We start from the raw sequence: 26034 nt of genomic DNA, 5'->3' as shown, positions 1-26034 counted from the left end.
AGAAAGATAATCTGAAACCCCATTTTTCAAATACAAGTACTTAATTGGTAAAGGGGACATTTTTTCTTGCTATAATTTGACACATGACAATATAGTATAGAAACTATGACGTTATTAAGTGTTGACATAATCAGCTCTACATGTTCAGGACCAGCATCCCTGTTATCAAAATTTCCTTTTGGAAATGGTAGAGTGCTTGCCAAGGGTGCACAGACCTTGGACTCATTGCCAGAACTAAAAAATAATCCTTTTTTCTTTATCCAATAAGACATTTTAGTTGCAACCTCTAAGTGAAGATACTGAAATTTTATTCAGTTTCATAAAATAATCACGTAAATTATATGAAAATGTTTGTTCTATGTGGTATGCCCCGTCTAAATCAGTAGCTACTATTATTGTTGTCGTTTTGGGGGGGTGAAAGAGAACCTTTTATTGATTTAGAAATACTTGCCTATCTCATTGCAGACTTGTAAAATTTAGTCTCCACATTTGTTTTCACATCTCCTTTCCAGCATGCCCAATTCCAATTTTTTTCCTACATAGCATATAGCATATTATGTTTTGGCTACTTATTGCCCTTAAACCAGTTGTGTGTATCATTCCATTTATCTTCATTTTTGGTGTATCTGAGTTATGCTGGCATTTGTGTTGTCATCATTATAATTTTCATTATCTGGACTTATAGATAGCATTGTCGTGATATTCACGATGTTAAAAATGAAACCTGTAGTAATTTCATACAAGCACAACAGTTAACCACAGAGAAAGTCAAAGATGGATTATTAACTCTCACATTTACAATGTACTAGCATTGATTCCACAGTGGAAGATTCATTATTATGAACCACAGTCTGTGGTTGCTAACACTAATAATAAGAGGAAAAAGCAGCACTAAAACTAGTGTTGTTTTTATCTCCATGTTTTGGACCACCACATAGATTTATGTCTCCCCCCACCCCAAACAACTTCTGTACCTGTTACCAATGACTGGGGCTTTTTACATCCTATAGAGGGGTTTCCGGAAATATGATGTTAGAAACAACTCTGATATTGTAGTCTGAACTTTTGAAAAAGCAGAGTACTCTTAGTGAAAGGGAAATTAGTCGCTCTGTAGAGTTTTACTCCAAGGAGTAGCAATGTATATGACTTGGTAATATGAGTTACAAAAAGGTAATCTCACTGGTTTTGATGGAATTAATTATGTAGGCTTAAGAAGACAGGAAAAACTGACTTGAAGGCTATTAAAATATCCCAGGAATGAAGCTTGGTTCTTCCTTGAATAACAATAGTAGGATTAAATTGGAAATATCTATTTCTGTGGTGAGACATTTTTGGGATAAGTGGCAAGATGTGGCTTACTCACTGGGTATGAGAAATGAAGGAGAAGTTTGAGATAACTAAGTTTCCAAGACTGAGTATTGGGGAAAATCAGCATTGAGAAGTTGATTTAATTTGTAGAGATAAATGAGTTTAGTTTAGAAGATGCTAACTTTTAAGAATAATAGGACACATGGTAGGTATTTAAGATACTGGGACTGGCACTAAAGAACATGCATAATAAAGTTCAGTGATTACTTTGTGGTTCCAGTACTAATTCTGTATGGAGTCAATATTGTTATCTAAAAGAAGGAAGATTTTCTGCTTGTACAGAAGCAAAACAAAAATAACTTTTAAACGTATGAATGAATAATAATAGAGTAGGAAGCAATGGAGTTAATGTTATTTTTGCCCTGATTACCTAAGTTCCAGTAGGTCCTGTCTAATGATTGTGCCCTATAGAAACTTCCCAATCTTCCTAATGAAGAAAACTACTTACTATGCAGTTTCTCTTCAACACTATTCCAAATATTGCAGTTTTCAAATATCCTAAGGATGCCTATACCATCTTATACAAATAGACTTAATGTATGTGTATCAAATTAGGGAATTTGATTTTTCTAGCTGAACCTGTTTTATTGAGAGAATCAAATTTTTAAATTAAAAATATGATGAATCAAAGATATTTTTATGGAGTTGCCAAGCACAGACCACTGTGTAGACAAAATATAATAGGTGGTTTGAATGAGAGAATGGTCGGGGTTGAAAGTCTAATTAGTGATTTGGAAGAGCAACAGGGAAAAACACAAACAACAATACAAGGAAATGGAGTGAAATGATAAGAGGCAAATAAAGCCTGATATGTGATTAGCAGGTCTAAGTCTAGAAACAAAAGAAGCAAATTAAGAGAAACCATATGGAAAGAAACAATAAAAGAAAACTCACTTGAACTGAAAAACCAAGTTATGAAAGGCAATGGCAATGACTGAGTAGAATGTTTTAAATTCCATGTCTGTTTATGTAAAATCATATAAATTTGCTAAATTTATAGACATAGCTAAGTAAAATATCTTTATAGTAATGAAAAAGAGGAAATATACTTTTATAACATTTGTTATAAAGTTGATTATTTAGAAAGAAAGAACATCATATCAGTATCAGATTCTCATCTGCAACAATGGAAAGCAGAATAGGGCAACTGTGTTTATAAACTTCACAGGAAAATACTTCCATTCAAGGATTCTGTATCTAGCCAAAATGTCATTTATACAGGAGAAAGACATAAGAATTTTGGTTTTTAACATTGAAGATAAGAAAGTACCTATTTATCTTTTCTGGGAAAAATTCTTAGGGAAGAATTATACCCAAAAGAAAATTGAAATATATGTCCAAAGAGAGAAGGACATTGTAAAACAATCAATGAAAGAGAGTTGGGCTGCATAGTATCTGAAGCTGGGTAATTCATAAAGGAAAGAGGTTTATTCAAAGGACACTATAAAAAGAGAGATACATGAATTAAAGATGACAACACAAAATATAAGAGGAATTGAACAAACATATGAAAAAATCTTAGAAACAAGAATCAAATAGAAATCCTGGAAGTAAAAAGTCCCTTTAGTCAATCAAAAAACATAGTGGAAGGCAACTCCAGCAGACTACAACAAGTGGAAGACAGAATCTCAGTGCTTGAAGATAAAATAGAAATTGAACAAAAAACAGAGGCGATCTTAGTCAAACAACTCAAGAGCTATGAAAGGAATATGCAAGAACTCAGGGACTCCATCAAAAAGACCAAACCTGAGACTCATGGGCATTGAAGAACGAGAATAGATGCATGCCAAAGGGGTATGTAATATATTCAATAAAATAATCAAAGAAAAATTCCCAAATCTCAAGAAAGTTTTGCCCATTCAGGTATGGGAAGCTTCCAAGACACCAAACAGACTTGACCAAAATAGAACCTCCCCACAGCATATTAGCATTAAAACAACAAGCATAGAGTACACAGAAAGAATATTGAAGGCTGTAAGAGAGAAAAAACCAAATAATGTATAAAGGTAAACCCATTGAAATAATAGATCTCTCAACAGAAACCTTAAAAGAAAAAAGGGTGTGGAATGAGGTATTTCGGGCACTGAATAAAAATAATTTCAGCCCTAGGATGCTATACCCAGCAAAACTATCATTCAGAATTCACAGAGCAATAAAAATCTTCCATGATAAACAGAATTAAAACAATATATGACCACCAAGCCACCACTACAGAAGATTCCACAAGGAATTCTACACACAGAAAATGAAAGCAAACAAAACCACAAAAGGTCAAGAAGTATCAAACCACAGGAGAAGAAAAGACAAGTAATCAGAAAATAACATTGATTCGGCTGCACACAATCAAATCCTTAAACAACAAAAAACAATCAAATGGCAGGAATCACCAGTATTGACACTGAATGTCAGTGGACTCAACTCCCCATCAAATGACACTGTTTGGCAAACTGGATTAAAGAGGAAGATCCAACAATCTGTTGTGTACAAGAGACCAATCTTACTGACAGAAATAAACACTGTCTTAGGGTGAAAGAGTGGAAGAAGATTTACCAAGCTATTGGCCCCTGAAAACAGGCAGGAGTAGCAATACTTACATCAGATTAAGTATACTTCAAACTTACATTGGTCAAATGAGGACACTTCATTCTAATAAAGGGGCAACACATCAAAAGGATGTAACAATTATCAACCTATATTCACCCAATGTCAGTGCACCCAGTTTCATCAAACATACACTAAATGATTTAAAAGCACGCATAGACCCCAGTACATTGATAGCTGGACACTTTAATACCCCCCCCCCGTCACCAATAGATAGGTCATCCAGACAACAAAAATCAACAAATCCTAGACCTAAATGACACCATAGATCAAATGGACCTAGCTGATGTCTACAGAATATTTTGTCCAATAACAGCACAAATATACATTCTTCTCAGCAGCCCATGGAACTTTCTCCAAAATAGATCATATCTTAGGGCACAAAGCAAGCCTCAACAAATATAATAAAATAGAAATAACCCCTGTATTCCATCTGATCACAATGCATTGAAACTAAACAAAAACAATAACAGAAACTATGCAAGTAATTGGAGGCTGAATAATACATTGGTCAATGATCAGTGGATCATAGAAGAAATAAGAGAGGAAATCAAAAAGTTCCTGGAAGTTAACGAAAATGAATACACCACCTACCAGAACCTATGGGACACAGCAAAGGCAGTCCTAAGGGAAAAGTTTATAGCCATGAGTGCATATATTAAAAGGATAGGTCATATCAATGACCTAATGCTACATCTCAGACTCCTAGAAAAACAAGAACAAGCAAAACCCAAAACAAGCAGAAGGAGAGAAATAATAAAAATAGGTCAAAAATTAATGAAATAGAGACCAAAAAAAAATACAAAGAGTCAATGGGGAAAAAAAAGTTGATTCTTTGAAAAAATAAACCAGATTGACAGACCCCTGGCAAATCTGACTTAAATGAGGAGGGAAAAAACCCAAATCAATAAAATCAGAAATGAGAAGGAAGAGATCACAACAAACAACAAGGAAATCCAGGGAATCATCAGAGACTTCTTTGAGAACCTATATTCCAATAAATTGAAAAATCTTGAAGAAATGGAGAAATTGCTAGATACTTACGACCATCTAAAACTAAACCAAGAGGATATTAACTACCTAAACAGCTCTATAACACATAATGAAATTGAAGCGCAATAAAGAGTCTCCCAAAAAAGGAAAAGTCCTGGTCCTGATGGATTATCTGCTGAATTCTCCCAGACCTTTAAAGAAGAACTAATATCAATGCTTCTTAAACTTTCCCACAAAATAGAAGAGGAAGGAACACTGTCTAACTCATTCTGTGAAGCCAGTAATACACTCATCCCAAAACCAGTCAAGGGCACATCCAAAAAGGAGAACTACAGGCCAATCTCTTTAATGAACATTGATGCAGAAATCCTCAGTAAAATAATGGCAAACTGAATCCAACAACATATCGGAAAGATCATTCACCCTGACCAAGTTGGCTTCATCTCAGGGATGCAGGGATAGTTCAACAAATGAAAATCAATATAAGTAATTTAGCACATTAATAGAAGCAAAGACAAAAACTATGTGATCATCTCAATAGATGCAGAAAAAGCCTTTGATAAGATTCAACACCATGTCATGATAAAAGCTATAAGAAAACTAGGAATAGAAGGAATGTACTTCAACATTATAAAGGCTATATATGAGAAACCTATAGCCAACATCATATTTAATGGGGAGAAACTGAATCCATTTCCACTAAAGTCAGGAAGGAGACAAGGATGTCCACTCTCTCCACTTCTATTCAGCATACTCCTGGAGTTCCTAGCCAGAGCAATAAGGCAAGAAGAAGAAATGAAAGAAATACACATATGTAAAGAAATAGTCAAAGTATCCCTATTTGCAGATGACATGGTCCTATACCAGAAAGACCCAAAAAACCACATACAAAAACTCCTAGATACCATAAACAGCTTCACAATGTAGCAGAATACAAAACCATCTTACAATAATCAGTAGCCTTTCTATACACCAACAATGAAAAAGTTGAGAAAGGATATTGGGAAAAAATTCCATTTACAATAGCCTCAAAAAAAATATCAAATACCTAGGAATAAACTTAGAAAGGGTGTAAATGACCTCTTCAAGGAGAAGTACAAATTATTGAAGAAGACTACAGAAGGTGTCTTCTTCTACAATCCATGCTCATGGATTGGCAGAATCAACACAGTAAAAATGGCTATACTACCAAAAGCAATCTATATGTTCAACACAATTCTCATCAAAATCCCAATGACATTCATCACAGAGATTGAAAAATCTGCCTGTATAGCTATCTTTATTTCAAAGTAGCAAAATGCTTTGTCTTTCTTATTATCTCTTATGTTTTCTCTTCAACAAAATCCAAGAACAGGAAGGCAGAACAAGTTCTGCCCGGAAGCAGGCAAAGGGGATGGTCCAATGTATACATACATGAGTAAATGTGAAAATGATAAAATATATTTTAAAAAAGAGAGAAGGGTTTAGTGAAATGGCATAACACTAAGTCAGTGAAAAAAACCAATGGCTTTTTAAGGTGTTCCATAATAGAACACCTTAAAAATATATTATTATATATAATATAATGAAACTAATGAAAAAATTATACTGAATCACAGTGGCTGATAAAAAAATACATACATGTAAATGCAATGAAAATGATTTCTCTTCTAGGATTTATACCACTTTAATAAAATTATAATAAAAATAGAAAATTTTAAAAATAAAAGACATTTATTCCACTCACAATTCTGGTGTCTGTATAGTCTGAGCAGCCCATGACACCAGCATCTGGTGAGGAACTCCTGGACATATTACAACATGGCAGTAAAGCAGGAAAGGAACTGGATTCATGCAGAAAGGACTAACTTCTAGGTTGGCCATGCTTTATGACAAGCTACTTCATGGGAGTTAATCTAATCTTTTGAGAACTACATTAATCCCTCCTAAAGATAGTGCCTTAAAGGCATGTCTTAAAGGTCTACCACTTCAATATTGTTATACTGGGGACCACACTTTTAAGTATGTGAACCTTTTGGAGAGACGCTCAAACTGTAGAAGTAACATATCTCAAAATGCATAGATAAATATAAAGTAGTGCTAATTTTAATTATGTGTGTTAAGGGGTATTCAACGTATATTACATACAACAAGAACGACACAAATGATGGCATAAAACTACAGTTTTAAATTATTCCAAGTAAACTATAGTAAATGTGGTATGGATGGAGGATTTTTTTTTTAATATTATTTTTGCTTTCAAAGTGTTTCCTATATTTATTAGACATTTCAAGTATGGACTGAGTTAAAACTAGAATTAATAAATATGAGATTTAGTAAAACCAAGATAATTTCAGTTAAAAGAATATCTTTTCCTACTCATGGGGATTTGTATGCATGCTGAATCAATTTAGATGAAAGCATATCTTTATGATATATAATATGATTACACATGAATGTTTTTAATTTTTTTTTTTATTTTAGAGGGCAGTTACTGGTGTTTCAACTCATAGTCTCATGCTTGCTAGGCAGTCGCTCTACAATTGTGGCATATCCCAGTGCTTTTTTACTTTAGCTATTTTTTGGTTAAAGTCTCATGTTTTTGCCTGAGACAAAAACATGGATCATGCATGATCCTCCTACCTATGCCTACCTATGCCTCACACATAGTTGAGAAGATAGGTGGGCATCACCAACCACTGCTCAGCTTATTGGTATGAAAAGGATAACATCTGTTGAAAGCAGCTCTGAATTTAAATTTCAAAAAAAAAGCAGCATTTAGAATAATTTTGAGTACAGCAGTCAGATGTTCACTGTATTTGTTTTCTGCAAAGTAGAAAGGACACAAACGTCTGGCTTATTTTTAAACTGTAATGAACTTAGAAACCGTGGCTTCAAAATAGGTTTCACTTTCACCTTCTCTGCTTGTGTCACCTGGGATATAATGAGAAGGCAGCCCTCTTGCTCCAGGAGTAGCCATGCCTATTTGGGATGTGGTGGGCTGTTGGAAAGTAACCAGATCCTGTTTATTTCTCAGAGAAGAGAAAAGCAGGAATGGCTGCTTACTGTTGCGTACTTCTCCAGTATTCCTGCCTAGTGGGGAGGGAAAGAATGGCTGCCTGATAGCAGGGCAGAAGATGCTTGTTCTTGCTACTACTATCTTAGAATTGGGAAATTGCAAACTCATTCTATGGCCTAATAGAGATTTTCAGACACAAAAGCTAACAGTTTGTTCTTCTGTTTACATATTTTGTTAGCTTCCATACATCAGGGAATTCCCTGAAAATTACAAAATAATGTACATCTCTCTCTTTTGTTGTAAAATTATATAAATGTTGAAATTTTAACGTCAGGATCTATAATTGCATAGAATGTGATGGGTTTCTAGTAGTTTTTTGTATCAGACACCCATATTACCCAAGTGGCAACATAGATAATATTGCTTTAGAAAAATTGTCTTTGTTCATGTTTTATTGCAGCCTCTTCTGGTGAAATAATTTATTTACATGTTATTTAAAGTTTCTGTCCCTATTAATTGTCTTGATGCTAACTGGGGCAACTCAGAACTGATCTCAGTAGGCTTTTCTATTTAATGGTGGAAGAACAAGCTGCTTATGATGACCCAACAGAGACAGGAGGAAGGTTGGTGAAAGGGGTGTATTCATCCAGCTCTAATCCTTGTTTTCAGTAAGGCAGTGTCTTAAAATGTTCTCTAATTCGTGAATAGATATGGTTGTAAATTCTTATAGAGTCCTCCTCCACAGGACTGAGATGGTTTGCCTGGCTTATTTAAGGCTTCGTTTTACATTTTTTGTAAATGAAGTTTTAATATGAACTTTTAAAAATAGGAAATAGTGAAAGTAATTTTAAGACATGTATTTTGCTAGTTTTGTGATGTTTCTTAATATCATAATTAGAAACTTGAATATTATATATCATAAAATGGTGTCTACAAAATAAAACGTTTTTCTTTATTGTTTTCCTGCTTGCTTGTTTGTCTTGCTGATCCCTTTGTGTGCATGAACTATTTACTGCTCTGAGATAAATTCTTGGTTTTGGTAAAATTGCTTCTACCAGTCACCTAGGAAATAAAAGCTAGGGAACAAGACACTGATATTTAGGCATACCAAGAGGAAATATATTGCTTCAGTGAACTGAATATAAAACATGATCAGTGAAAACACCTGGAAATCAAAAAAGAACAGATTTTAGTTATGCTTCTCTTTTTCAAAGAACTTAAGTGCTTAGCTATTATTGTTAGTACTAGAGAAGTAAGTTGGCAGTGACATTTGAAATATGATAAATAAAAGCCTACAGAATGTCTGCTTCTACTTTTAGCACTTGTCTGATTCCTTCTCCAGAAATTGCATAATGGAAACTACCATAGATTTTATGTGACTCTAATATATTGACCGTACTTGTTGTAATAAATGTATTCTCTATTACTGAGTAATGATAAAGCCATAGTTATTGAAACCAACAAAGTTATTGAAAAAAGGGATGGGACCTTTTTTGCTGTTATCACCTGTATTATTAATTGGAGATAATTACTGCAGAACAGCTGGCTGTTGGTTTTAGGGAGCATCAATTGTTCTTCTCACCCAGCTGTTAACTAATAAGGATAGTCAACACATCTGTTTCAACAGCTGGTAATTAATGAAAGCCTAATTGCTGCAACTCTTTTAACATCCAATCTGTGGAAAAGAAGGGATGTAGAAGAATATTATTTACTTTGTGCTTTTCACTTTCTGAGGCCAGTTTCTCTTTTTTTCTCTTTCCCCCCACATTTTTTTTCTTACTTTGAACACCACTGCCTTTGTATGAAGCACTGAATGGCAGGAGAACACAATATGGTAATCCAGAGCTTAACTTTTTCAGATCTTTGTTGGTGTTTCTTATTGCAACATTTCTTTGCTAACTTGCAAGATAAAATGGATCAAAAGCATTTTGAGGAGTTCCATACAACAGTTAAAATCCGCAGCAGTGTACCCTAGTCTGTGTTGTCTGAAACATCCAAAAGGAAACAGGGAATTCTTTTTTCTTATGCTTTTCACATGCTTAGGCATAACTCCCAAATAATTTCCACATTCATATACTGAATTTTTGCTTAAATTATTGCATGTGTTGGTTAACATAAATTAAGTCAGTGTACAAAGTCCTGTTCCTTCCATTAAAAACTATTGTCATCTCTTAAAAAAAATGGTGTACTTATTTTAATGCTTATATGTCAGCTTTAAGTATTTAAGAAAACTTGTTGCTTGTTCTGTTTTTTCTTTAAATGTGATTTGGTCTTTTTAAAAAGTTGTTTTTAATTAAATAGCTTTAATTACTTCTTGATTTTTATAATGAATAAATAGGAAATTTATAGGCTTGTACTTGAGACATCTAAATAAACTATTTCTCAAAAGGAAAGACTTATAAATTAACTTCTTTTATTTGAATAATTTCAGTACTCTTAATTATGAACTTGTTCAGTAAAAATGCATTACATATAGCCTTGATTATACAAATTTATATTTATGCTTTCTATAATTACAGTTCTTGCTAGTTACATACTAAAGGGTGCATGTCAAAAATGTGCCTATTTGTCTCCTATTTTTAAATTTGATGTGTAATATATGATTGGTTAAAATGCTTTCCTGTCTTTTAAGAATATACTTTTTCTAGTCTTCATTGCTAAATTTTTTCTATAGTTGTTTTCATAGCCTTCTATTTTCTTTATAGTCTATAGATAGGTGAACAAAATGTATGTTTACTAGAGATGACATAACCAAACTGATTTTCATATCAGCACAATGACAAAATTTAGAGTAATGTTTGTTTAATTAGATAGACAATGATTATGATACTTATGTAATATGAGTATCTGAAAAGTCCTAACCTAAAATGATAGTCAAGTACACTTGATTAAACTTGCTCACTAACTTTTCAGTTGGCAGTATTTCTATGCAGGCAGGTCTTTAATTGATGTTGAAAGGTATAGAAGAAATTCTACCCAAGTGCTTGCTATGGACTGAATTGCAGATTGCATAATTTCAAAAATTTTTGCTGGCAAGACAAGTTTAGTTCAGCAGGTGTTCAGGTAAGGAAGTGTACTATTGATGTAATGAAAAAAATACATGATCCTGAACAAATAAACAAATAACTGCTGGCTAAAATTCTAACTAAATAGAAGGGCACAGGCATGAAGAGAAATGTTTACAGCTCAAGTGTGAAGGAGGAAAGTATTGTCATTTTGGGAAATGTTTGCTTCTTGAGCTTAAATAAGATTTCAATTTTCTCTGTGTGCTCATGTTCTTAGGTAGTACCAGAGAGCTTAGTGGAAGGAATGTATCTTGCCATGAGAAAGGAAAGAGAGCTAAGCACTCAATCTATCACTGAGTTATACTCCCAGCCTAAGAACCCACATTCTGGCTGATACTTAAGTGTGCTTTTGCGTGTACTTTTTTTCCTTGTAAAAAATGACCACAAGAACAGATGCGTGGTAGACATAAATTCAGTAATTTAATAGGTATTTTCTGAAGACCATAAATACTCCATTTTTAGTCTGTTTTCTAGACATTAAAAGAGGCAAATTTCATTAAATGATTAATAGATTATTAGTGAAGCCAGTGAGGTAGTCAATAGTTTTATACATTCACTAAGAATGACTTTCAGAAGTATAATCAAGAAGTCTCTGGGACCAAACATCTGATACCTAACTAGCTACAAATTTTAAGGCTGTCATGGTATTTTATGAGAGAAAGCTCATTCAACATAAAAGGTACAAGTAAAAGATAAGTCCCCACAGTCTGAATTAATGCACAAAGGAATGGTTTAAGACAAAGATTTTATAACAAATAAATTATACCAGACACTAAAAATGCAAGTCAAACTATATATCCAACAAAGAAATGATATTTATGATATATAGGGAACTCCAAAAACTCAGTAGCAAAAAAAGCAACCTGAGTTTAAAATGGGCAGTAGTCATTTCTCAAAAGAAAACATGCAAATGGTCAACAGTTATATAAAAGATGTTCAACATCTCTAATCATCAGGGAAATGCAAATAAAAAGCCACAATAAGATACTTTCTTACCCCACTGGAAAAGTGTAACCTAGCACACTCCTGGTGGGAATATAAATTAGTACAACCATTTTGGAAAACAGTGTGGAAGTTCCTCAAAAAATTAAAAGTAGAACTGCCATCTGACCAGAAATCCTACTACTGGGTATACATCCAAAGGAAATGATATCCGCATGGGAAGGAGACATCTGCGTTCCTTTTTTCCTTGCATTGCTATTCACAATAGCCGAGAAATGTAAGGAATTGAAGCATCCATCAACCAATTAATGAATAAAGAAAATATGACACTTATATTTAATAGAATGCTATTCACACAAGAAATTCTATCATTTGTGACAATATGCATGGAACTAGATATCATTGTGTGATGTGAAATAAGCCTGGCACAGAAAGACCTCATAATCTCACTCATATGGAATCTAAAAAGATTGATCTCATAGAAATTGAGAGTGGAATATTGGTCAACAGAGGCCAGCAAGAAATGGGAAAGGTTCATCAATAAGTACTAAGTTACAGTTGGATGGGAGCAAGAAATTGTGGTGAGTTATTACAGAATATGGTGACTGTCAATAACAATAATGTACTATCCATTTCTAAAGGCTAGAATAGAGAATGTGGTTTTCACCATAAAGAAATGACAAATGTTTGGGACGATATGTATATTTACCCTGATTTAAACATCACACAATGTACATGTGTGCATTGAAACATTACATAATCACCTCATTAATATGTAGAATGTTATGATTATGTATCAGTTAAGATAAATTTAAATTTAAAAACACATAGATTTCAGCAATGAAAGTGAATGGAAAAGAACAAAAAATTGGAGTAAATGATATCACCTCTGGAATCATCATATGGGATATAGTGCCATGTTGAAGTTGCAGAAGAGGTTGGCAAAGTAGTTAATACATAAGTCCATAATTATTTGCTATACTGGTAATCAAGAGTTCTGGATCTTAATTCTGGTTCTGCCACCAGTTGTTATTTATAACCTTAAAAGTTTAGATTTCCTAATAAGTGATTTCCCACCCCATGGATTTTTTTTTTAAAGGATTCACATTGTCAAAGCCAGTGGAGGGAAATTTTTCAGTTTTTGCTTTCATACATTTTTCAATTATGTTATTACATTTACATACATATATAAAATGTGAGAGTATGGGGATGATGATAACAGCTCAGTGGTAAAGTACTCGCCTAACATATATGTGGCCTTGGATTCCATCCTCAGCACAGCAGAATAACTGTATGCTAATTTCGAATATGTAGCAGTTATTGAGGTCAGTGGTAAATGCTTGTGATAAGTATCCTCAACCATGCCATGCTATCTGCTGTAATAATTCTAACCATTAAGCTGTTTAAATGTTCACACTCTTATGTATTATTTAAGGTAGAATATGAGAGACCATTGTTTAAGACTGGAAGAATGTTATTAAATAAAACACAGCTTAAAAGTGGTAATACTGGAAGTTTACCTCATGCTACTCATAATCTTATCAAAATTCTTATACAACCAACATTTTTGTCTTGCAGTATTTCCAGAAAACAGTGTTAAAGAGAAAAATATTGTTAAGATGATTATAGCCAAATTTTATTTTATTTTCAATATTTTATAATTTTACATTAAACAGAGAAAGACTTGGAAACATTAACCTGAAATCTCTTGTATCCTTTTTAATCTTAAAAGCAAGTCACAAAGAATTATTAAAATAAATAAGCCAAGTTAATGTGTCAAACATAAGAATTCCAAACAGCAAATTATAGTTTTATCTATTTGCTATGGCATAATATGTATTAAATTTAAGTATAGGCTTCAGCTTCCTACAGCGTCACAGGCAGATATTATAGAGCCCTTTCTATAGCTAACTGCTAGGTCCTGTATGAAACATAATTTTCATGCATTTTTAGACTCACAAAAAAAGTGAAGGAAATTGCTGCAGATTTTATGTTGCCACAGAATGGGAATTGAAGGTTAAGAGAATGGCTCAAGTGGTAGAGCACCTGCCTAGCAAGCATGAGACCCTGAGTTCAAACTCTAATGCCACAAAAAAAAAAAAAATGGGAATGGAAGCAGAGGCAACCCTCTTTCCAGTAATAAGCAAACAGAAAGGCCAAAGTTGTACTGTAAGCAAATATCTATAGAAAAACTGTAGATATTTACTTGAGATACTAATCCTTGGACAGCAGCAAGACTAAAGGAGCTCAGCCATTAACTCCCACATTAATCCAGGGACTTGAGGAAGGACTTGCCTCCCAAGGCCACAAGTCCTCTTTAGAGGAAGGAAACCCTAATTTGGTCCAGTGGGATTTCCGAAGGTTGTTATCAAGAAAATACAAATTCACAATTAAAGATTAATCAAACACCTGAGGATCAAGAAAATATGAATTCACAATTAAAGATTAGTCAAACACCTGAGGAAAAAAACTATCATGAATGACAATCAACAAATCTAATAAAACAAAAATAATCACCCTTAAAGAAGTCAAATAGCTATAAATAGAATGCTTGCATATTTAAGTAAGAGTATGAATCACAACAAATGGATAATTACAAGAGTATTCTAGGAAACTTCAGGCAAATCCAAAAAAGAACTACTGAAATCTGAAAAGAAATAGGTTAGAGGAAAACACTCTATATGAGGTCAATTATCAGGTTATACACAGTTGAAGAATAGGGAACTGAAAGACATACAAATTAAAATATATCTGAAAAATTATGAACAGTACCACAAATATAGATAGATGAAACAAAAATTAGGAGATTTAAAGTAAGGAAGATGATCCAACAAACATTTGATTGTGCTTCCAAAGGACAGAATACAGATAATCCAGGAAAAGAATTATAAAAACAGAAAATGACTGAAATTTTGCTACAACTGATAGAAGATGCCTGTTCACCACAAATAAAACTAAATCTAATCTCATCACAATGAAGTTAAGGAATTCTAACATCAAAGAGACAGTCATAAAAGTAGCCAACCAAAGAAAAAAGTTAGACTACTCTTAAAGAAGCAAAAATTAGATGTGGAGATTACCTCATAACAGAACAGTGGAAGTCATGAGATACTGGGATAATACTTTCAGTGTGCCAAAAGAATATAACTGCTCAACTAAAACCATACATATCATGAATATTCTTCAAGAATGAACATGAAATGGAAACATTTAAAGAAACTTCCAGAGCTGTTGTTTAGAAACACGGAGCATGATTCCGGAACAACCTTCCCAACCAGGAAAGAATGACACAAAAGAAAAGTGGCAAATATAAATGAACACAGACCCAAAGTAATGTGTTCTTTGGGGTTTAAAACTGCATGAAAAGAATTAGAATACATTTTAAAAGACAAGTAATAGATAAATTGGCAGGGTAGTAAGCAGAGTTTAAGGTTTTAGGTTCCTCTCATTGTACAGGAGTATTAGATTTTTTGATGATAATAAAAAAAACTATTCAAAACAGTGATTTTCAAAAAGAAGTAGCATAGTGACAGTAGACAATACTGATTATACAAAGGGAAAGTAAGGAAATAATAGAAAAAAGGAAGCACACAAATAAGATTATATAGTTAATCTCAAGTTTATTGAGATTTTCATTGTAAAAGTACCACATGTTCCAGTTAAAAAGCATACTGCTAGACTAGAAAAAATATATGTGCTGTTTATAAAAGTCATATCTAGTGTTTAAGGCATGTAAAATAGATTGAAATTAAAGGATATTAAAAAAAGATGCCATGCAAACACTAATCAAAAGGATGTTGTTGTAACTATATTAACATTAGGCAAACTACAATTTAAAAGTACAAGTTTTTTTCAGTTTGTTTGTTTGCTTTGTATTATATTTAATCGGTTAAAAACATGCCTCCCTGACTGGATAGTTTCCTGTCACAATGCAATGTTACTATGCAAGCACATGGTACCATAAAACCACTGTTAACTCCTTTTTTTCCTTCTTACCATTATTTAACCGAAGACTGTGCTCTAAAACAGTGTGATTTTCAGATATTGTGTTCCACTGCCTCAAAAAAATGTTTAGATAGATCATGTATATTGAAAATGTCAGTATTTCCATTCCTCACTTTTTCAAGTATCAGACAACTAACTAAAAGCTTATAAAGGTGAACAGCCATCCTGGGTACTATGGAAATCTGTAACCTCTGACACTTTAGATCCATGGCTGGCAAAGTATGGCCTTTGGACCAGCTACCTGCTTTTATAATAAAGTTTCATTGGAACACAGCCACATCTGTTCTTTTAAATATTGTCTGTGGCTACTTTCTTGCTGCAACAGTAGTTGACTGGTTGTAACAGAAACTGTATGACTCACAAACCTAAAATATTTATTTTCCAGCCCCCAATAACTCCTGCTCTAAACTAACACATGGCTTAAACTTACTCTCTAAGCCCAGTCTTTTCTCACCTTTACAACGCTATTCCTTAGAGACATAGGTTACTTCTATTGTAGTTTCACATTGGAGGTTCAACTCTGTCTGTTGTGTAGCTTAAATATTTGCTCACTTTAATGTGACTTTATCACATGGGAAGTTGTAAGGGGTTAGTATCATCCCACTTTACCAATGATAAAACTGAAGTACTGAGGTCCTAACTTGGTCAGTCATAGAGCTTATTTAGTGGCAGCTCAGCCCACATTTGCTTAACTCCAAACACCACTCTTTTAATTATCTCATTGTACCACCACTTATCATCTCAAGTGAAACAATGTATGGTCTGTAGAAGACTTTGGAAATGTGAAGTATCAATCTATTTTAATTGCTATGCCACAATATGTAGTATGAAACAATATTGGACAAGTATACTTATGCCTTAGGCCTACTACATAATTTCATCTTACCAGGTAGTAAATAACTGTAATGTAAGATAGGTTGGGATTGTTGGCATAAAGAAAGGATCTAAAAATCAACTTAAGGCAACCAACCCAAATTTCCATCACAGTAGAATTGATAAACTATGGAATACTCATACAATGGTATACTATAAACAACAAGAGAAAACAAACTATAACTATAAAGAACAGTGTGGATTAATCTCACAAGTTTAAGGTTGAACAAAAAATAAAAGGTAGAAAGAATGCATAGTGTATTACTCCATTGATTTAAAGTTCAAAAACAGCTACTCTGATGGTAAAGACTAGTCTGGTAGTTCGGTTAAAGGAAAAGATTAAGCACCTGTGGCTCACACTTGAATCCTGGCTGCTTGGGAGGCTGAGAATGGGAAGATCATGGTTTGAGGACAGCCCAGGCAAGAAGTTCATGAGACCCCATCACAAACAATAGCTAGGTGCAGTGCCTACTGCCCATTGCTCATGAATCGTTTCTGCTTGTAAATATTTTGATTTATACTTCCTCTACAGTGTTTGTGTTCCCTTTTTCCTGTTAGACTAATTCATGGGTGGCTAGACAGTTCACATATGGCTACTTTTAAGTGAAGAACCTGTTCATTTCTAGTCTGATAAACTGAAGAGCCTGACATGACAAAATATAACAACCCCAAAGAATCACTCCTGCTCTAAACTAACACATGGCTTGAACTTGTACTCTAAGCTCCAGTCTTACATTACATTGTGGCTAATACGCTGTAGTAAGTAAACCAGATTTTCTTAGGAAAGGGAAATATAATAGAAATCTTGTTGTTTTTATCATTTTGATAATAGCTTTTAATCTTCAAGGTATCTTTTTGAAAGATAACATGTTACTTATTTTCTACTATGTTCTTAATTTCCTTGTAAGGTTAAAAACTAAAATCTTAGGATGGTTATTGTCATACTGTTTGAATAACTGTTTAATTAGACCTTTGTTTACAGCTATCTAATTAGATATCTTTATATGTGTTTGATAATAATAGCTCAGTTGTATATGTTTATGGCTACTCTGTAAAATAATCCTATTAAAATTATTAGCATACGCATTAAAAATTAAATGTGTATTGTAAGGTGAAAAAGCAATATTTTATGGATACCTGTATTTTAGTTCTAACTTTACTTCTAATTAGCTTGAACAATTTCCAAAAGATTTCCTGGACATGCTGTATTAGCAACAATTTCCTCCTTTCCTCCTCTATAAAAGTAGGGGACTGTATTGCATCTGAGATCTTTCCAAGTCTAAAATTGTTTGACTTTGTGGTTTAATTTGTACTGTATGCTTCTTTATTTAGCATTTATCACACATTAGATCAACTGCCTCTGTTCTATAAAAAAACCAGATTTCATTTAATGGTCTTGGAGTTACCAAAGGAAGGCTTAACAATATCAGTCTACAACTATCAAAAACACATTTAAACCAAACATAACAAGATTTAAAGTAAGATAAAGTGATTTATCCATAGTACCCATAAATGTAGTGTTCAGTGATGTGAACAGTGTGATCCTTCCTTTGTCAGTCATTGTAAGTTAATAGATAAAACAGTAAGGAAATGATGTAGTTCATTTTTAATACAGTACCAGTACAAATGATTGTCCTATTTAGATAACACTGCTCAAAATAGATATATAATGGAACACTTAACTGGAAGACTGTCCTAACATTGGTCAACCAACCTTTTCTTCAATCACTTTGGGTATATTAAAAGAATACTGAAGATGGAAAACATACTCTGATTATTCTGTTGACTTTCATTATTGTCAGTAACTATGTTACCAAATGATGATTTCATTCCATTGTTTACCTAGAAGTATAAATATCTTACATAATGTTGTACACCGGTGTAAATGGAAAAACATATGTATTTTGGGACCAACCAGGTCTGAATTTATATCCCAATTCCATCAGTCATTAGTTCTCTTATATTTATAAGCTAGTAAAGCTCCATGAACCTGTTTTGTAACCTGTAAAATAGGAATAATGGGAATTATTAAGGATAGACTCTAGTAATATATTTCAAGCAAATGGCATTGGTATTAAGTATAAATGCTTTAAGCCTATTCAATGTAGGCAGCAAGTTTAGTGAATTTTTTTATAAAGTATATAAACATACACCCACCATAGGATCCAATGATTTCACTCCTAGATACTTACTCAAGAGAAATTCAGACATCCACAAAGTGACCTATTTGCAGATACTTATAGCCACTTTATTAATATATGCCAAGAACTAGGTAAACCAACTGATGAATGAATATTCAGGTTCCAGGACATCCACACTATCCTACTTAGTGATGGGAAGGAATAAAGAACATGTAGTATGATATATGCAGTAATGTAGATGAAGCTCAAAAGTATGTTCAGTAAAAGAATACACACTCAAGGACTGCATTTCATTTATATACCATTCTGGAAAGAGCAAATCTATCACATCAGTGGTTTCCAAGGGCTGGATATAAAGGGAGTGACTGCAGTGGTGCACAATGGAAAATTTCAGGATAATGAGAATATTCTGTTTCTTGATTCTGATGGCTGTTACATGGCTATATAAGTATTTGTCAAAATTTGCAGAATCAAACATTTAAAATGAGTGAGTTTTACTTTGACTAAATTATAACTCAATAAGCCTGCCCTTAAAAGCCCATGCATATACTTACATGATATTATATGTATGTTTTACTGTGATAACATTTACCTGAAAATGTGTCTAGAAGTAGGAAAAGTGTTATACTTATGTAATCTGCTTACCTAAATTCATGGTTAGATGTAGAAACCTTGATTCATTGTAGGCTCTACTAAAAACATACACTTTAAGCTGTTCTTCAAAATCTTCAAAGTAGGACACTCTAAACAGTATAGTATAGAAACATAGAATATTCATTCCAACATAAGTCAGAGAAAAAAAGAAGCAACAAAATGAGTGCTAAACATAAAACATGAAGTAATATGTAAAACAAGTCCAAATATATCTATAATCATAGTATACATGTATGAGGATAAATGCTATAAAAAAGAATATATCAATATGAATGATCAAAAGCAGTTGTCTGTGAAATATGTAGAATATCATGTAAAGTTTAAAACAATGCAAACAATAAAATATATTATCCATAAGGATATAACTCCATGGTAAAAGTATAACAATTCTTGAAAATTATGAACTCAAAGTCATAGAAGTGTTTTACTTTGGGGTTGGAAGGAAAGGATGGGAATACAACTGGTGTGTGTGATTGTGGGATGGCATGAACTTTTTGACCTGAAACAAAAATATTAAGTTATCAGTTTTTTAATGTGGTAAGTAGGTATATTTATTTACAAATACATATGCTTATATGTGCTTTGACTATCTCTTGAAGAACCTACAACAAACAAGTAACTAGTAATCTCAGTGGAAGGAAGGTGTATACTAAAGGTTGGTAGTAGGAGACTTTACATTACATTTTCCCTCACAGTGAGCTTTATATAATGGATGCATCTAGTTGGATGAGTAGATACACATATGAGTGAATGCAGTTTTTATAAAAAGCAATTGCCAAAAACCTGGGAATAATTTAATAGAAAAACAGGAAAAATATCTTCTTTGCTACATTCCTTAATGTTTCTTATGTGAAATTTATTTTTTACCTGTAGCATGATGGAATTACATATTAATAATGAATAAGAAATAGGATAGAAGCAAACACTTCAAATTGAAGTGGTTTTACACTACATGTAACAAATATCCAACTCAAACTAGATCAAGTCCCCCCCTCCACACACACATACAAATGAATTATTTAGCCAGGAAGTCTAAGAAATAGATCTGTATGATCTATCTTCTGGGATATATAAATCAGGGAGGATAGGTGACATCATTAGGATTTAGTTTTCACATAGGGCTAGTGGGATTGAATATTCTGATTGGACAACTTGGATCGTATATCTGAGGTTGTATGGAATGAAGTTTATCCTTGCTCCAAGGTCTGAATCCTACTGGCATAGGGTAAGGGTATCACCCCCAAAAGGAAAAAGATATTCTGGTCAGATAAGCATGTATCTGATAAAATAAGGAGACTGTAAAGCCAGAAATTTTATAGTATCTTTGAGCACAGTCATGGGCCAAGACCGAAAATTAGACATTGAATGAATTGTTACGAATCAATACCGCATTTTCATTGCCAAGTAAATGTAGGAGTGAAGGTAAAATGTTCACTGTTACCTCCTCCAACGTGAGAATTTAAGGAAAGTCATTCTATTTTCATTATAGAGACTTCTAGACAAAAATCTACATTTTCTTATTTTCCTATAGGGACATGGCTTGTTTTTTGTTTCGTTTTGTTTTGTGGAACTCAGGGCTTTGTGCTTGCAAAGCAGGCACTCTACCGCTTAAGCCATGCCTCTGGGACATGGCTTTTTGTTTGTTTGTTTGTTTTTGATTTTTTGTTTTCATTCTTGACAGTACCAGGTAAAAAATTTTCAATAGTTATCTAAGGTATTTAGCATTTACATGTACTTATTTTCTATTACTGTCCAGGATTTGGTATTTTTTAAATACATACAACAGAATATCTGGTTTGTTTTTGTTTTAAGTTGAATGCTTTATGTCCTTTTTTTGCATGATTCTGTTAAACTTGCCAGTAGGCATAGTGGATAACTGTGCCTTCTAAGTTACCAGTCCAATCATACTTCATGGTACAGTGAAAATTAGCAGGGCTGTTAATCATTAACATTAAGAACCAACCACTTTTTTATTTTAAATGCTTTTTCCTAAATTTTTAGAATGTTTTATTTATAACTATGGAATAGAGCATGTTAAAGCAAGCATCCAAACATCTCCCATTTAATTAGAAAGTAGCTCTGTTACAATTTGTAACCAGATATAGAGAGCAAATTATTATCTTGTGCCTAGACTTACATGCAAAGACCCAAACTCCTGCACGTTTTGTAATTTCCATTATTAAAGAAAAGTCGCGTTATCTAATGTTCAATTTCATTACACTAATTAATTTTCCTAAATTAGGATTTTATTATTTTTCTTATTTACTACATTCTTATGCAAGAAGATAACTCCAGTGAAATCATATGCGTGCAGCAGACTTCTGAAACTGCCTCCAAATATTCAATTACTGTAAATTATTGACATTCATGTAGTTTGTGAGGTTTGTGACAACAGTTTGCTCTGTGTTATCTATCAAACATCATTTAAAGTGAAAGATATTTTTTTCATACAAATTAAACTTTGGATAAAGAACACCAAAACCTGATTTACTAGTACCATATCTTAAAAGTTACATTGAAAACTTTTTGGCATTGCTTAAAATCCAATTGAAATGATGGTGGGAAGTGCAAATGATTTTAAAATTATTACTTTGAACCCTATGGAAAAAAACTATAGATAATAGTAATTAACTATATATTTCAAAAAGCTAGAAAAAAATATATTGACAGTTTTCAATTTTTCAATAGATGTTTAAACTAATTTAAACATTACACAATGTATAGATGTATCAACACACTATAAGTTACACCATTTATATATGTATATATGTTTCTGCTTTTATTTCTTTTATGGGTGGTACTGGCATTTGGACTCAGGGTATTGCACTTGGGAGGCAGGAGCTCTACCACTTTGAGTCATGCTTCCAGCCCTTTTAGCTTAAGTTGTTTTTCAGATAGGGTCTTTTGTTTTCCCAAGCGTAGCCTTAGATCATGATCATCCTACCTGTGGCTCAAGTGGTAGCATGTCTACTTAGCAAGCTCAAAGTTCTATGTTCAAACCCCAGTCCCACAAAAAACAAAACTTTAATACTACAATATAGGAGGAATAACATCCCTTGAATTAAATTTCTCTAACATTCAAGTTGCTGCCACTCTCCTTTTAGAGATTTTTTTTTCTGTGCAGAAAAGGAATTGAAAGGGTTAAAGCATATCTGTAAGAATCAGTTTATAGTCTTGTGTAATTTTTTAACATTAAATATCAAAGATAGCTTGACAACATATTTAGAATTTTCTGAGTTTTCCTATTAATAAAGTTAAAAGAAAATCTAGTATGTTTGGGCAGTGAGTGGAGCCACATTAAATTTGAATGTGAATCACCATTGTGCTTATCTCCACTCAGATATTGCTCTGAACCCATGTTCCACATTCTGAGTTCTATGTATAAAGTTAAACATTGCAGAAGGGCATATATATCTGATAATACAGATAAAACAAGGTTAAAGATTAGTAATGAGCAAAGTTGGTAAATTTAATATGTCCATGTCTTTACTATTTCTATTTTTTATATATACAGACTATTTTGTGGGAGATTGACACTTGGATAAGTTTTTACACTACCAGAAATGCAAGACTTCTATCCATACTGCAATACTGTATCTTAACATATCAAAATTAATATTGAAGTTTTTTAAATATTAATTACTTGCAGGCAAAGTTGTTATCAATGCAGCAAGCCAGAGAAACTGCAGTTGAACAATACAAAAAACTGGAAGAAGAAATCCAAACACTACGAGTTTATTACAGGTAAAATTCTCTCTAGCTTTCATTTAACTAAATACTGTTACTTTGGGGGATATTTCTACCTGCCTTTATAATACTGAATAAGGAAATACCTCAATAAGTTAAACATTGTTCATTTGAAGCATTTTTATAGATTTAAAATGATTTATGCATAAAATATTCATTATTTTGCCTTTTGTCTTTTCTACATTTGGCAAAGCTTAAATTTACGTAACTTTTTATTAGTTGTCTAAGTGAAGTCTGATAACTTGTTGAACTATTTGCCCATTTAAATGCCATCTCTACAGTGATATATATTTTTAAGTCTTTTTTTTTTTTTACCGGTGGTACTGGGGTTTGAACGCAAGACCTGTGCTTGCTAGGCTGGTGCTTCAGCACTTGACCCACTCCACCAGCCCTGTATTTTTAAATAGTACATGAGTAGCAGTAATTCTGAGAAGTTGCTAAAAAAAATGTCATTAAAGGATTTTTAACAGACTTGTTTGTTTTCCAGAAGTAGTTTTGAAATAAATTCAGTAGGAAAAAAACTGGCACGTTTAAACAAAAAGAAATAGTATAGAAAATGTTGGAGTGAACCCCTGCAGTAAGGATAAAAATTGTTTTGTAATACTTTTGTTTCAGGTTTATGTTGTGTATGGGATAGAGAGATAAGATGGAATATTGGGTTACATGTAAACTATGTATTCTCACAGTGGATCGTGGTTTAAAAAAAATCAAAAATATTCACTAATACACAATGCCCTATATACATTTTGATTACTAAAGTTAAACACCTCAAGTCCAAACTGTAAGAATCCACAGAGGATGTAGGTTATTGAAAGATTTTTTAAATTAGGACCTCATCTCAGAATAAAGTTGTTTCTGGGGATGTAGCTCAGTAGTAGAGTGCTAGCCTAGCCTACACAGGCCCTGGTTGCATCCACAGTACTGAAAATAAGTCAGAATAATATTAAATGTATAAAATGCAATTAAATCACTCAGTTTTAGTGAAATACAATTATGAAAGGACTATGTAGTACTATATCATATCCAACTATATATATGAATCATTATTAATGTATTAAATAACTAGATCCAGCAGCAGACCTATTAACTAATTTCATGCTGGCAATGTCTATGAATGGTATTTTGTGATAACTGTAAATGCTGAAATATGGCATGAAAAACCTTTGGTTTCTGTGGGTACAAACTCTGAAGAACCACTAATATTGCTGCTGTGATTTATTGCTCATATTCATAATTGTAGGAAACACTGTAATAAATATTCTTTTCATTCCCCAAATTAAGAACGGCTTTTGAGCAATGACATCTTCAGTAGTTGGTTATTTTTGTGAATTTAATGTCAGCTGCCCCCAAAAATATTCTGACCTCCTACCCCCAGTAGCTTCAGAACATAACCTTATTTTGAAATAGGATCATAACAGAGGCAGTCAAGTAAAAATAATGTCATTAGGGTGAGCTCTAATCCATTAAGACTGGTGTCATTATAAAAAGGGGAAATCTGGACACTGAGACATGCACAGAGAGCTGTGTGACTGAAGCGATGTATCTACAAGCCTAGGAATGCCAGAGATTTCCAGCAAACCCTACATACCAGGAAAGGCAAGGAAGGATTCCTATTTATAGCCATCAGAGAGACCATAGCCCACCTGACACCCAACTTCTGACTTCTGGTATCCAGAACAATGTGACATTAAATTTTAGTTGTTTTAAGCCACCTACTGTACTTTGTCACAGTAGGTCTAGAAAACTAACATAGTTATGAAACATCAAGTTCGTTTGTTGGTCATGGACAGGAAAATCTTTGCTTTTGCAATAATTACAGTCAGATGAGTATTCAAGTAAGGAAACTCTTACAGTGAATGAATACACCTTACCATCCCATTTTATTTTACTGTAAAGTGAATATTACTGTCTTTTCTCCATCTTTTACACCAGCTATTCTCAACTGTAGCTACCATTAGAATCATCCTAGAAGCCTCTGAAAACCTTGATTCCCAACCCAACTCAGGCTAATTACAAGTTTCAGTGTGTTTTAAAGTTCCCTAGAAACTCTCATGTGTAGCCAAGTTCGAAAGCAGATGTTTCATGTACATGTTTCAGTGAGCTACATTGAAGTAGCATCTCTTCTTGGTAAAATAAAGAACCACATATTAACCCTTTATTAAGTATCATGAACACTGTGTGATGTATGCATTTATGCCTTGACCATGAATGTTATAATGTGAAAGATAGTAGATTGACTCCATTGATGTGAAGGTTTTTAATGAAATTTCTCTTGCTCTCCTTGTGAGGTAGGGAAGCAACTCTGTTGATGAAGTGAATTCCAGGAGGTATATGATGATCTTGCATGAACTAACATTACTTCCTGAAAAATAAACTTTGATACAATTTCTTAAGGCCCTTTCTCTTTGCTGAATTGCAGAAGATTACTGAATTATTTTTGAAAATTAGCTAAAATATTTGTTTGGCTTTGTGGTGCTAGAGGTCCAGTCCAGAGCCTTGTAGATGCTAGGCAAAAGCTTTACCACTGAGCTATATCCCCAGCCCAAATCATGTTTCTCAAAGGCCTGTTTTTCTTTACATGAATCTTAGAGTTATATATCTTCTAAATAGAGTTAGCAATTATTGGATGAAAGATATACTTCACGAG

The 26034-nt window shown here is 33.2% G+C and overlaps 1 protein-coding gene across 14 annotated transcripts in view; it reads left to right on the top strand.

Annotated features, from left to right (window-relative positions):
* Nucleotides 1-26034, top strand: part of Mipol1 (mirror-image polydactyly 1) — a 320736-nt gene that overhangs the window by 194876 nt on the left and 99826 nt on the right. For 13 of the 14 annotated variants that reach the window (XM_074068123.1, XM_074068126.1, XM_074068125.1 and 10 more), the window contains one exon: nt 23290-23384. The exons of the other annotated variant lie outside the window; for it this stretch is intronic. In XM_074068123.1, the coding sequence (XP_073924224.1) occupies nt 23290-23384 (95 nt within the window). The remainder of the gene's footprint in view (nt 1-23289; nt 23385-26034) is intronic. 14 annotated transcript variants of the gene reach the window in all.

The sequence above is a fragment of the Castor canadensis genome, chromosome 3 (genome assembly GCF_047511655.1).
Source record: "Castor canadensis chromosome 3, mCasCan1.hap1v2, whole genome shotgun sequence".
NCBI lineage: Eukaryota > Metazoa > Chordata > Mammalia > Rodentia > Castoridae > Castor > Castor canadensis.
This window is presented reverse-complemented; position numbering and strand designations above follow the sequence as displayed.